This window comes from Gallus gallus, chromosome 1 (assembly GCF_016699485.2).
Source record: "Gallus gallus isolate bGalGal1 chromosome 1, bGalGal1.mat.broiler.GRCg7b, whole genome shotgun sequence".
In the NCBI taxonomy this organism is placed as follows: domain Eukaryota; kingdom Metazoa; phylum Chordata; class Aves; order Galliformes; family Phasianidae; genus Gallus; species Gallus gallus.
In genome coordinates this window covers 113,911,738-113,926,192 of record NC_052532.1, presented here as the reverse complement: position 1 = coordinate 113,926,192, position 14,455 = coordinate 113,911,738, and the positions used below count along the sequence as shown (strand labels likewise).

Sequence of the window (14,455 nt, the reverse complement as noted above, 5' to 3'; positions counted from 1 at the left end):
GAGAAAGAGAAAGAGAAAAAGGGAGTGGAACGTATTTTTAGCTTAAATCAGTGCTTGGGAAAAATAGAAAAAAAACATTAATTAAAGGGCCATGGGTTAAGTACACAAAAATTTACAGACTAGTTATAACAATTTTGCCAAGGTCAGCAATGTCAAAGAAATTACATAATAAAATAAACATCACTAAAGACAAACAACATTTTAAACATTCTATCTGTTGACAATTTGACTTCTTTGCATTAAGCTCTTTCTCTACTTCTCCTTATTCCTTCCCTTCAAAAAAATATATATATATATATATTTTGTATTTTTAGAAATCTGGAGAAGAAATTACAATTATTTGTACCTATAAAGACTTTTCCAGACAATGATATCTACTACAAAATAAACAGGCAACTTGAGAAAAGAGTAGGAAAAGAATCGGTTTTGTTCCAGCCATCTCTCACAGTTGGCATCTATACAAATCTTAGAGAGGGGAAGTTCTAGGAGCTGTGTAAACTGGAAGGGATTTGTGCAGAAAAGCATTTTCTTTACTTTGATAATCCTAAGAAACAATTTTTTGCACTCTGTATGACACAGTTTTCAGGCAGAATTTCTCTGCCTATCCTACCTAAATTTGGGAGTCCGGGATTAAGACTGCTTTGTACACAGCACAAGATGACCTCTGAAGTTTTGTTACCCTGCAACAATGAGGCCTTGCTAGCTACTCCATAAAACTAGCATTTTCTATAAACATATTTCCCTGTCTATCCATGGGACTACAGCAAGTATCACAGTCTATCCATCTAAATATGGATATGCTCGAAGCCTTGTCAAGCGATATAACACAGCTCATTATCCCACAGCAGTGCCACACAAGCCACGACAGAGATATTTATTCCCACTGTGATTTTAAATACCTCCTTACAAATAAGCCTCTCAGAGAACTAATAGTTAGATTTTTCTTTTACATAGAAAATGTCCAAATGAGGCAAGGGACTCAGAAGTCCCTGAAAGAGTTGTGCTCTGATGTTAATTTGCCTGTCAGGACAGAAAGGAATTAGTGGCATTTCCCATGTTAGCAGTATGGCTTACAGTAATAAGCACTCTTCCTTGCAGTCTAAGCAGAGAAGCCAAGAAATCAATGACCACAGAAATGCTTGAGTCCTCTATTCCCTCATGGCTTTTCATGAAGACGCTTGTCTGCATACATTCCTAGGGACTACAACTCTGTGGTTATCATGGACTGCTCGGCCCGGATTGGTTTAGAGTACTCACAGAAAAGCTAAGAAGCATTTTCCGTTTTAATATGTTCAGAGAAATCAACTTTGAGAAATGGAACACATCTTGTAAAACTACATTCTGACAAGAGAGTGGTGTTCCCCTCCGTGTCACCATCTCCATTTGAGTTAGTATTCTCATGCTCCCTTTGGGGATACACGTATTTCTAGCTACTGGGTGGTCTGCTTCACTTATTGTAGATGCATACAGTGGTTTGGTCAGATTAACCCACTACAGGCACCCCTATCATGTTCTAAAATAATTCTTTCATAATTCAGCCAAAGAATGTTAATATTTATAGAGCTATCTGAAAACACTTCAGAGAGTCAGGTGCTCAACTTACACTGAAATTCTGTGGGATATGGACATAATACAATGGGGCCCCTTGGAGATTCCTAACTTGTGAGTTATCTAGAAGTAAATTTATTAGAGATATGTGTTTTTCTCTAAGAATTATGCTTTCAAAACTGTCTGGGTAAGGGTCACCAACACAACAGATGATTTGAGAAATGCTGTAAGCATGTCACTACTGTTTGTTTGCAGCAAGAAAGCATATTTGAAAGTGAAAAGCTTATTACCATCAGCTCCTTGCCATTTTACATCCAAAATGCCATATTCTAAATTTTGCAAGTTAGGTCCAGCAAATTCTAATTTGCTTGAAGGTATCTACTGCTGTGGCAGCATAATGGTCAGACTATCACAGGCCTAACACACTGCCCGTGAGTAAAAAAGGGCACTTGTGAAGTTGAAAAGGTATATTTATGTACAATCTTTCTGTGTGTCTGTAAACACATAAATGCCTGATTTTAAAGACATACTAGCACTGTTTTTTTCCTAACTGTACTATTGTTTTCACAAATATTTTAATTGTTTGATAAACCTATCTATATATCTATATGTATGCACATGAGAGAGAGAGAGAGATTGAGAACTTTACGTCCAGTATAAATACACAATTTAGCAGCTGAAGCACTGCAAAACTGTGTGTGCTTTAAAGGTTAAAAACAAACAAGAAAGGACCATTAGCTAATGCAACCATTCTCAGCCTTTTTGCAGGGAGTCTTCATTTAGAAAATCTACTCAGGAAGAATAATTGTTCCAATTCGTTATTTTGCCTGGATGACTTTTACAGGACTGTTTTTACCATCAATTGGTAAATTCAGTGGAAGAAAAAAATTACCCTATTATTAAAGTGTACTTACAACAAACAATAAGTACTCCAAATAGGCTGTGCTTATCTGAAATTTTTTGCTAACTTCTCAGAACTAATTGCTTTCATCCCAATTTGCCTTTGCCTTGCTGGTGTTTAATAACCCGGTAGATTCCTACAAGAGGACCATCCGGTTCACTGTGCAAGTATCACAGGTGGGTTAAGTTCCAGACTGGGGCCAGTCTCTCCTACTGAAATTTGTGATCCTTACAGAGGCTTTCCTGTACTGTTTGCTTATTCTGTACAGCTTATTTTCAGCTGCTCTCACTGGTTCTGCTAGTGTTGTTTTGTATCAGTATTCCAGCTGCCCCTGTTTTCACAGGTGGTAACATAAAACTTGAAAGTTTCTTCTGGGCAAATATTTTGCTACCTAAGGCAACTTTTCACTACTAATGAGAATTTGATTTTTATTTTCCTTCAGTATTTAATTAGTTGATGAGAATAGATGGCTTGGGAATTAAGCTGAGTACATTTTCGAAGTCAAGTATTTAGAATCAAATTTCCTGCGTAATTTTTGGCATATGTAAGCTAGTTGTTGCATCTTGGTTGGTCATTTACAACCTCTCCACAGTTAGTGGGAAGAAAAACAAAACAAAACAAAACAAAACAAAACAAAAAAAGAATTGCCCTTTGGTCTTATTGGGTTGGGGTTTTTGTTTGTTTGTTTTTCTGTGTGTTTTTTTTTTTTCTGTAATTGTTCATTTATGTTTGATTTTGTTGTTGTTGTTGTTAGTTGGTTGGTTCATATTGACTGGTTTGGTTTGTTTCTTTTCCACTAGGATTAATAGAAACCATCAATATCTAAACAGAATTAAAAAGAGGGAGTTAAAATCCAAACCCATAGTACATTTGTCTCATGTATCTTGATTTCCCTGCAAAATGATATGTATTTCATTAAACTTTTAATGGAGACTTTGAAATACAGGCTGCAACACAATCTATAGTCCTGTCATTTAAAATGAAAAAGACTTAATAGATCAATAACCAATGGATTAATGAGTCACTGATGATAATAACAACAATTCACATCAACAGCACCCATTATCAAGCAGCTGGGAAGAAGATTTACAAACTATTTCTGCTAAAGTGGTGTTAGAGGCCAACTTTCTTCAGAAGCCAGATGGAGAAGGATAGGAAATAATCCACATTAAACCAAATACTGAACTACAGTTGCCACACTGCTTCATAGAAGACATACTAACTCCTTCACATTTATGGGTGAGGGGATAGTATTCCTCGGCCATCTGAGTATCAAAACAGAGTTTTTGGACAGTGTTCAAAATTGAACATCAAACAAAATTTTGAAAAAAAAAAAATAATGTGAAAGACCCTCACATGGAAAGTGTTATCCCCTAGTCTGTTTTCACATGCATCAGTTCTAGATTGTGCTGGGCTTCAGCAACTGAAAAGCAGATGTACCACTGGATAACACTGTCACCTCTCTGAAAATCTCCTGAGACAGTCTTCAGGTCATGAGACACCATGTTAACTGTTTGAAATCATCCTACATCATACGTATGAGCAAATATAAAAGTGACAAAAAGCCAACTCAAGACAAAGCCTCCTAAGCAAAATGCAGTGAAGCTCCCAAGGCGGACATTAATCCAGTAATGATCTTAAGCCCTGAAACACTTGACAGGAATGTCCATAAAACTCAGTTTCAGTAGATAACATTAATGCTTTCTTACTGTTTCCTGTAGTGCCTTTTGTGAGCATAAGCATGTATTTTACTCCATGAAGGAAATGAAAAAATGCAGTCTTTTTTTTTCCTTACAAACTGTGTTGAGTCAGAGATTCTCTAGTACTACAACACAATATTTTTCACTTCCAGATTTTGGGGTTTACAGCTCTGTTCTCAAGGATGCCCACAAGCAAACATGCTCACAACCTTTGTCTACTGATCAAAATTAACAAACAGGAACGGAAATAAGACTAAACAATATCAAGCTGGCATGCATTTTCCATTTCTGCTTCTCTATCACTTTATCATTTTTGAGTCATCTAAGTAAATCAGGCACTTTCCCCTCTGCCTTTGAAATAGGAAGTCTCCCTGGTCTATTCTTCAACTTCTTTATGTTATGCAGACCATTTCTTCCTTTCTTATCTATGTCCACAATTAAACTATACTCCTTTGCTATAAAAGCACAGTGTTCTGTTATTCTCTATGCTCATATCTCTTTTACTGCTGTGAAGTTTCACGTACTTTGCAAGCTGCCTAGTTTATTCAGATCCAGTGTCAATACATGATCTCCTCGTTCTTCTTTTTGGGAATTCCCCTGGTTCCAACTCCCTTCAATCTCACTTGCAGAAGTCTCAGCACTACCATTCTTTTGTGATTGCACAATGCTGCTTGAAAAGAAGGTACACAGATTTATAGCTCTCCATAGCACTAATCTGGCAGTGACATGGCACAGCCCCAGCAGTAGATAGCTGACTACAAGAACCCTGATGAACTCCATAATGCAGTGATTTTGTGAAGACAGATAGAATTCTCAAGATTCATTTAAATATCTTTTGCAAAAAAATAGGCATTAGTTGTCACTACTCATAATTGCGAGTGCATTTAGCACAGTTGAAATGCTAGGTTTGGTAAAAACTTGTGATCAGAAAGATCATCACCTGCCTGGGCAAGAAAACATGAATAGATAATTCAGTATCATAGTATCATGTAGGTCATATGTCCCAAAACAATCTTTCAAGTTCTAGAGATCTTGAAACTAAACTTTTTTTATTTAGAATGACTGATGGGCAGAGAAGGTAAGAGTCTCCTACATTTTTTCCACTAGAAATATGAAATGGTTTATCTTCATAGTTTCAATATTAAAGAAGTGAACAAGAGAAAAACATTAAAAAAAAAAAAGGTAAAATGAGTAAAAATTCATCTGTTAGTTTGCTTTGGAAAAAACTAAAAAAGAAATAAAAATTTGCTAGGAAATCCTCCAAGCCTTATATATATATATATATTGCCACAGAGTCTGACTCTGGATTGTACAGAGTCTGTAACTGGATTGGCCATTAGTTTGCACAGAGGTGTGGATGGACTACAAATGGTGCTTGTTGGAACTATTAGAAATTTTGCCACTGACTTTAACTGAGTTTTGGATCACCCTTTTAATGAAGTGCAGTTATATGCAAATATAAAATGCTGAGAATATCTCCATAATTTTATCACTGTAATTCTGTAGATCTCAGTGAAAACTGTCTCAGAATACGGGAAGACATTCTTTAAAATATAATCATTTTTGGGACTCAGCAACAGTGATTCATACGTTCAGAATACATCACTTACCACCACCAAAGACTTAAATACAAAACAGTAATGACAAGATGCCCAGAACAAAATAGCTTGAGGCCTATAACACTATATAAGAAACAGCTCTTAATTTCCCCTGTGGTTTTCTGTAATCTTTGACACTGCATTTACATTCTGCATCACTCTCCAATGTATGATATAATCCCAGCACGGTAATATGAAAGTAAAACAGTTCCAAAGGGTTATATTAGGATACTAAGAACCTCAAAGACAATACATTAGCAATTGACAATTTTCATGAATAATTTTATTGCATTTTTATTACTCTGTTGTAAAAATGTCTGTACAAGATGCAACACCATTATTCTTTTCCCTTTCACTTTCAAATGATTTTTCTTTATATGTCTAAAAATTCTTTTTTCTCTTATAGGTCTAAAAATTGCACGTCTAGTTTAAAACAGAAATGTAATTAAAATGTACATTTTCCATTGAAGCTGAATGGGTACGAAAATAGGAAATGCCTTTTTGCCCTCTTTTGTAACTAAGGAGCGCCTTAATTTTTAAAAGGCCATTTTAAAAAGTAAGGATATTTTAGTTAATAATTTAGTACTCACTTCAATTAGAATACTTGTTAAAACTTCCAACGACATTACAATTAAAAGTTTGAAAATAATTTCATTATAAATTCTTGCTCCATAAAGATTTCTGCTCTGAAAAGAAAGCATATGCAAAATCACTTCTTTATCTGTTATTGTCACAGTATAATTCTTTGAAACTACTGAGGAGAAATCTTAACTGACAGTATATTTCTATATATCTGAGGTGGTGGTTTTCATATAAATGGTAAGCTTGCTCAGCTGCAACTCTGTTAAGTGTGGGAAGGACACTGCTCAGGAATAGGCAATGCCACAGTCTCGTCTACACCACTCAGCAGAGAATGGGCAACTCCATAGCTCAAAAAACCTATGTTCAGTTTGTGAGTTGCTACTGCTCTTCTTGATGTAAGTTGCCACAAGGCCAAATTGCCTCATGTTCAGTCATCTCGGGATTGTGACTATAGAATCATAGAATGGTTTGGGTAGGAAGGGACCTTTCAGATCATCCAGTTCCAACCCCTCTGCTACAGGCAGCAACACCTCCCACTAGACCAGGTTGCTCAAGGCCCCACCTAGCCTGGCCTTGAATGCTTCCAGAATGGGTGCATCCACAACTTCGCTGGGCAACCTGTTACAGTATCTCACCACCCTCACAGTACAGAATTTCTTCTTAAAATCTAGTCCAAAACCTACCCTCCTCCATTTCCCTCCGTTCTGTCGCTAAGTGCCCTTATAAAAAGTCCCTCCCCAGCATCACCTGCGTTAGTTGAAATCTGAGCAGAAGACAGTCTCAGATATAGGTGGAAAGCAAGGTTTTCCCACACTTAGTTGTCAATAGTTTTTCAAAGAAACACATAGAAATTAGAGAATGTTACTTGGGAACAGCAGCACTGTGTGTTCACTTCTGTAAGGAAGTCTGTCTGATTAAACAAGGAGCCAAGCAGATGACCCAGAGGGCAGACAGCAGATTTAACAGCTTGAAATAGGCGATACCCACCACCAAACTGATAAAGGGCGTGCTATATTACCTGAGGTCTGCTTGCTAAGGAAGAAATTAGTATTTCATGCATATTACAGTGTTAAAATAGTGGCACATACTACATCTATTGTTAATAATGCTACCAAAAATAATACCCAGAAAAATATACCATAGAATCATAGAATCATAGAATGGCCTGGGTTGAAAAGGACCTCAAAGATCATCTAGTTTTCCTCCCCAGGCGCAAGACTCTACATTTGCTCTTGTTAAATCTCATCAGGTTCCTCTCTGCCCAGCTCTCCAGTTTGTCCAGGTCTTGTTGAACAGTAGGAAAGCCTTCCAGTGTGTCAGCCACTCCTCCCAGCTCTGTATCCTCAGCAAACTCGCTGAGAGACCGGATCCAGTACCAACCCCCAGGGAACACCAGTGGTTACAGGCCTCCAACTAGACTCTGCACCACTGATGAGAACCTTCTGAGCTCTGCCAGTCGACCAGTTGTCAACCAGCCTCATCATCCACTCATCTATCCCCGCACTGTCTAGGTTTCATAACGAGAATGGTGTGAAATATGGTGTCAAATGCCTTGCTGAAGTCAAGGCACACAACATCCACTGCTCCCCCCCCCATCTACCCAGCCAGTGATGACATCAGAGAACGCTGTCAGGTTGGTCAAGCATTTATCCCCTTGGTGGATCCGTGTTGGCTACGCCCAATAACCTTCTTCTCTCCCAATGGCTTGGAGAGGGTATCCAGAACAAGTTGTTCCATCATCTTTCTGGGGATGGATGTGAGGCTGAGTAGTCAGCAGTTTCCCAGATCCGCCTTCTTGCACTTTTTAAAGACTGGAGTGACACTGGCTATCCTCCAGTCTTCAGGCATCTCTCTCCGGTTTGCCAGGACCTTCCAAAGATGATAGAGCCATTTAGCAATCACCTCTGCCAGTTCCTTCAGCACATGTGGGTGCATCCCATCGGGGCCTGTGGATTAGCGTGCATTAATTTTGGCTAGATGCTCTCTGGCCCAATCCTCCTCGACCAAGGGGAAGCCTTCCCTTCCCCGGGCTTTCTCTCCTACCTACGGGGTGTGGGGTCTGGGGTTCCTAACGGCTAGTCTTAGCATTAAAGACTGAAGCAAGGAAGGCATTCAGAATCTCTGCCTTCTCAGCATTCCCTGTTACCAGGCACCCAGCTCATTTAGTAGAGGTCCCACATTTTCCCTAGTCTTCCTTTCACTGCTGACATACTTCTAGAAAACCTTTTCTTGTTATCCTTTACCTCCTTTGCAAGATTGAATTCAGAGAGGGCCTTAGCCTTCCTTGTTGCATCCCTACAGGCACTGACAACGTTCCTATACTCTTTGCAGGTGGACAGGCCCTTCTTCCACTGGTCATGGATGTTCTTCTTTCCTTTTAGCTTATCTGTGAGCTCCTTGCTCATCCCCACAGGCCTCTTGCTACCTTCACCCAATGACTTACTCTTAGGGATGCACTGACCTTAAGCTCCAATTTATAGGAGGCAGAGGAGGTTCTGTTAGTACATGTTTACCCAGTGGTGAGATTAAGACACAACAGGTCAAATGGTAGCCTGACCGGTTTATTACAAGTCCCAGTTGCTTAGGGATACGGGGAAGGAAAGACAGGCAACAGAAGAGAGAGAAAAGCAAGGAGTCTTTGTAGAAAGCAAGAGAGATGGTCACCACTGTGGATCCAGCATGGTTTGTAGTATGTCCTTTGATCTCAGGATCTCATCCAGTCACTGCGGGAGATGGGAGAAAGCCAGGAATCTTTGCAGCAAGCAGGCCCAGGGGGTTCTTCCAAAGAGGTTTCTTCCCCTCGGGGAATTCCTCCATCAAAAGTTTCTTTTCTTTGGGAGTTCTTCTCCCCAGTCCTTAGTTTAGGGAGGGCCCTGTATCCCCAGTTTCTCAGGTTTTTTTTTTTTTCCTTTTCCTCTCTACTCTCTGTTAGTGTAGCACATCTGGCCCTATGTGATGTTCTGCCATTTCCTCGTGGCAGCCTCTCATGACTCTACTTCAATGACAACAAGCGGATGGTGGTCTTTTTGTTGGATCAGATGCAATGGAGTCTCCTTACTGTCTCTGACACGTGCCCCTGGAAGACAGCAAAGCTCTCTGGAGAGGTTGTCTGTGCAGCAAATGGGGGCCGCAGTGCCTCCCAGCATGGAGTCCCCAGTCACTAAGTCAGTGCCAGGCAATGGCACCCGGCAGCTGCTCCCTGGCAGGGGCTCTCCCTCTCCTGCTGAGGTGATTCCCTTGCTTTGGCATAGAACATGTCCACCCCAGAGCCGAGTGCATCACAAAAACATGCTGTGTTTTGGGGCCAGCAAGGTTGCCTAGCATGCAGTCTGGTCCCCAGCCCAGGGCACGTCATTCTCTGTGAGGTGACACTCCTCACTGTGATGTCACAGTTGTTGCCTCCTACACCCCTGTGGCAGCGGTGGGAGCGGTGGCTCAGTCTCTTGCGAGAGGCGCAGGAAGAGGACCCAGAGAGAGCATTGTGTCTACCTGGAGATTTCCTGCTGTGATGGAGCGGCTGAGAGCCCTTCGAGGTGAGGTCCCTCCACCTCCCTGGACACCGTGATGCTGCCCGAGTGCATGTGTGCCTCCAGTGTCTGTTTAGGACGTGCCATCAGCACCATCCTTGCTCTGCTGAGTGCAGCCGCCCACCATGGTTTCCCCAGTACCCCAGCAAGGGGAAGGCTCTCTCCCCTCTCCCCGCCGACCACACATGTGCCGGCACAGCCCACCCCACGCTGTGGGGCTGGAGGAGCGTTCCTCCCCGAGCTGGCCGGATGCTCGGCCCTGGCTCCAAGCAACACCAGCGGCAGCTGCTCTGCTCTTTCCTTGCAGGTCTCTTTGCCTGTGTGGGCTGTGTGCCCAGAGGTACACGTCGCAGGGCCAGAGGCAGGGTGGCAAGCCCTGTCCCTGCCTGTGCCGTGACTTTGCTGCTGCAGCGCCTGCAAGACCAGGAGGTGAGCTGGGGACATCCAACCACCAGTCCTTGCCCTGGCCCAGTGCCACGGTCCCGTGGGTGCCAGGCCGCGGCAGCACACTGGCATGGCGGGCAGCTCCCCGGGAAGAAGGGCAAAGCAAAACGGGACTGATCTCTGTCCCCAGGGTGACCGAGCGCAGGCGTACTGCGAGCTGGAGCACGTCCTGCGGGAAGGTGACAGCCGCCCGCCATGCGGAGTGCTGAACCGGCTGCTGGCTGAGGTGTCCCAGGACCTGACGGCAGCCCAGGTGAGGGGTCACTCCCAAAGGCAAAGGGAGCCGCCTGCCCGCGCTGGTGTTCTGCTGGCAGACGGCGGTGGCTTAGCCCTTCCAAGGGAAGGCCTCAGGCAGTCTCCTGTGCCGCGTGTCACTTTTTCGTGTGCCTCTTTTTCAGGGCGTGCCAGACAGCGTGAGGATGGCTGCCAGCAATGTCCTGGTGGCTCTGGCCCGGACACACTTCACCTTGGTGATGGCCGAGCTCCAGAGCCACCTGAAGGCCATGGGGGAGATGTCCAAGGAGTTTGTGCTCGTCACCCTGAGCAAACTGTTCACCAGCTACGGTAGAGTGCCCTCAGCCTCCTGACGTCTACGACAACCGGGGAAAGGGGTCTCTCCCCTCTGCGCGTGATCTGCGTTGAGCTGGGGGATGCAGGGCTGCAGCCCCTCCTCCCTCGCTGCTGGGGCTCTGACCGTGGCCCTCTCCTTCCCCTCTGCAGCTCCACAGTGCATCTCCTTCGTGTGGCTGACACTGGCCGGCCTGCGCAGTGTGGTGGGCTGGGTGAGAGGCGGCCGGACCCTGCGCATTGCTTGTGCTGGTGAGTGCCGGCCCCAGAGCAGGGGGACTCGGGACAGCCCTTGCATCTCGCCTCGCCCTGCTGCAGGCTCTCACAGGCTCCCTTTTCTCGCAGTCTCTCATCTTTTTCTTTTTTTCTTTTTAATTAATTATTCATTTGTTTTTTTGTTTTGTGTTTCTTCAGTTGTGAAACAATGGCTGGAAGGAGTCAAGGTTCACTTGTGCTCCGGAAAGCAATGCCCCTGGCCTGCCAAGGAGATCCAGCAGATCTACCAGAATCTTTCCCAGCTCTTCTGCTCTGTGCTGAGGAACTGGCAGGACTGCAAGGAGGAAAAGGTGAGCACTGCTGCATTCCCAGCCCGGGACGGCAGCGGGGACATCCGTGTCGGCAGCTCTGCCTGTGCCCAGCGGGCTGAGAGCAGAAGGGTGACGAGAGGGAGCGGGCTGGCTCTGCAAAGGGCCCCAGACTGGCTTTGTGCTTGGGGCTGGATCTCCCTGCCAGGAAGCAGCCGCGTGTCGCAGCACTGTGGCAGGGATAGCTGGAGATGAGGGTGTGGGGAAAAGCTCCCTGCCCTCCAGAGCGAGCCCATCTCCTGCTGGGCACGGGGGAATGGGGGAGGGGAAGGGAAAGAGAAAGCCCTCCTGCAGGAAGGGCAGACCTTCAGTCTTTGATGCTGGGCCTCTGCCACCCCTCTCCAGGACAAACAGGCCGTCCTCGGGGCCGTGGCTACCATGATGGCTGTCCTCCTGCAAGAGGAGCTGCCCCGAGAGCACGTCTGGGAGCAGCTCCTCTGGCTCGTGCGCCTGTATCAGGAGGTCCAAGACACCTGCAGGGGGACCAAGGTGAGATGTTGTGCAGGGCTCAGCATGGACGTGGGGCTCGTGCAAGTGCCACGAGGGGTCAGTGGGGTGCAGGGAGGAGGCCGGGAGCCCTTGAGAAAGAAGGAATAGGTGTCCATGGGAGGTCTGAGGCTTCCTGAGCTCTTCCGTCAAGGAAGGAACAACCCGGTCAGGAGCCAGAAGGGAGCCAGGAGTCACTGGGGCCCATCCCCTGGGCCTGGGAGGCTTCACCACCACCACCACCACCACCTCCACCACCACCGTGGAGCTCTGGGTGCCTGAGGAGCTCTGTGCTAAAGGCCAGGGAGACCACGTCCAGTTACATCTGATGGGGGAGAAGAGGGCTGCTGGGTGGGAGATGCCTGCAACCGATGCCCAAACAGGGCTCGGCTGAGAGCAGAGGGACTCTCTTGGTGCTGCTGGGAGGCGGGGACAAACCAGAACGCCTGTGCGGGAGCTCTCCCAGCGGACAAACCATTGGGAATCAGTTTCTCCGCTCCCAAGTGGCTAGATGTGGCTTCAGCCCTTTCTTCCTCTCCCGGTCTCTTGCAGAGCCTCAATATCTTCCTGGAGGCCTTAGAGGGAGTGCAATCGGTCATCCCGAAGGACAAGTTTCTGGCCATCACCAGTGCCGTGTTCTACCACGTAAGGGGAGCCTATCCTTGCGCCCAAAGCAGTTTCCCTCTTGGCTAAGTCTCAGGAGGACTCCAAGCTCCGAGCCTCTGCCGGCTGCTCAGCCTTAGCTCCTGCATGCCCGTGGCTGCTCCGGAGCCGTGTGCGTGCCCCCAGGGATGCTGTGGGCCAGGCTGTGTTTTGTCTGCATGTCCTCTTACCGAGTGTGCCAAGGGAGACGAGAGCTGGCAGCACAGTTTCTTTTCCATCCTCGATACCGATACAATTTTCTCCAATGGACCTTGTTCCCACAGCTCTCTGATGACACCAAGGAGCAAAGCGAGGCGGACAGAGCAGAGCTGACCCACTGCATCCTGCTGCAGGGTAAGGAGAGGAGCTCTGGCAATGCTTGGCGGTGCCCTGGCCGAAACCTCTCTCACAAACCTCCGGAATGGGTGCGAGTTTCTTGCTAAAACAGTGCGGGATTTCCTCCCCGCAGCCCGGATCTGCCCAGAGGAGACGGTCCAGTTTCTGCAGTCACAGCTGGGCGCTGACAGGGAGGCTGGACGCGTGGCAGCCCTGGGTCTGCTCGGTGCTCTGGCTCGCTCTGATGGTCAGTAGGGTCAGAGGGCTGGGACTTCCAGGGATCCCTTTTGCCATCTGGCCTGTGCCTCCATGCATGCTTCTGCGCATCTCTTGCAGAGCCCGTGATGGCAAAGAAGCTTCCCCAGGTTGTGGAGGCTGTGCAGTGTCTGTGCAGCGACCCCAGGACCCAGGTGAGCTGATTTGAGAAAGGAAAGCGCTGTCGGGGTGGTGATGCTGCTGCCAGCACCGGCAGGGCTGGGGTGCCCAAGGAGGTGCTTGGGGCAGTGACCACATGGTCGCGATGGCTCCTCTGGGGAGAGCAGGCAGGGCGGAGCAGTCAGGCCCCTGTGCTGTGCATGGAAAGTGCACAGCCTGGTGTTAAGGCCTGGCCCTCACCTGAGGAGACAAGGCTTCTCCTCTGCTCTTGTTGTCTCTGCCCATGCCCAAAGGGCTGCCCCAGTGAGCACGTGGCTTCCCTTTGCCTTCTGAGCAGGAAAATCAAACCCACAATTGACTCCTGACAGGTGAGGAGGGCCATTCTGCTCTTCATCAAGGATGTGCTCAGTGCTAACGCCCGGAGCTGCTCAGCCTGGGATGTGGTGGGGCACATCTTCAGTGAGTTCAGCCGCACCGCGGGAAGAAGGGTAAGGACACCGGGCAGCATCTTCCCTTGGAGGACCTGTGCTGCTCAAAGGCTGGCACAGAAGCACCGGTGGGGCCACACCTGAGCCTCCTGAGAGGCTCCTGAGAACTCAGAGTAACCGGTGTTCCCACAACACTGTTGTGCAGGCAGCCGGAGACCTTTCTGCCCAGGAAGCCCAGGAAGAAGGAGCTCTCCAAGAGCTGTGTATGGACATCCTGGGGTCACTGGATGTCTCTGCGAGTGGGATGACCAAAGTAAGTCACCGTCTGCCCTGCTGCCGCTCCTTGACTTCACACCACGTGTTCCTCATCCCATTCCAACACCCCAGGTCTCTCCTCCAATGTGCTCTAAAGCACACAAGACTCAGGGAAATTCACAGAGTCCTCTTCATCTCTGAGCGGAGGCAGGAATGCTGACACGCTCAACCGCCTCGTTTCCTACAGCTCGTGTGGCCACGGCTGCTGCTGTACGTGGTGCCAGCCCAGTACACCGGCATGCTGATCCCGGTCTCCCGCTGCGTCCAAGCGCTGGCTGAGAGAGGGGACCTGATGGTGCGGGAGATAGAAGACCTGGATCCCCATTTCCTCAGCTCCATGTTCCAAGGTAGGAGCAGAAACTCCCCCCGTGAGCTCTGTTGACCTGTGTTAGCACCCAGAAGGGACAGCGGAGGTGTGTGTG

At 46.7% G+C, this 14,455-nt stretch overlaps 1 protein-coding gene across 1 annotated transcript; it reads left to right on the top strand.

The window, feature by feature from the left end:
- Nucleotides 1-10,621: 10,621 nt before the first annotated feature.
- Nucleotides 10,622-14,415, top strand: LOC121107623 (maestro heat-like repeat-containing protein family member 2B). The gene is made up of 11 exons (XM_040652981.1): nucleotides 10,622-10,864; nucleotides 11,021-11,119; nucleotides 11,282-11,433; nucleotides 11,797-11,940; nucleotides 12,490-12,582; nucleotides 12,864-12,933; nucleotides 13,049-13,162; nucleotides 13,252-13,325; nucleotides 13,659-13,778; nucleotides 13,924-14,031; nucleotides 14,221-14,415. Exons 1-11 carry the CDS (start codon nucleotides 10,720-10,722, stop codon nucleotides 14,413-14,415), a joined length of 1,314 nt encoding a protein of 437 aa, XP_040508915.1. The 5' UTR covers nucleotides 10,622-10,719.
- Nucleotides 14,416-14,455: the final 40 nt, after the last annotated feature.

Excerpts from the sequence above, each read along its gene's own strand:
- LOC121107623 (XM_040652981.1), top strand. The coding sequence starts at position 10,720 with ATGGCTGCCAGCAATGTCCTGGTGGCTCTGGCCCGGACACACTTCACC. Across the intron at positions 11,120-11,281 it reads CCTGCGCATTGCTTGTGCTG|TTGTGAAACAATGGCTGGAA; the intron begins GTGAGTGCCGGC and ends GTGTTTCTTCAG. Across the intron at positions 13,779-13,923 it reads GCCGCACCGCGGGAAGAAGG|GCAGCCGGAGACCTTTCTGC; the intron begins GTAAGGACACCG and ends ACTGTTGTGCAG.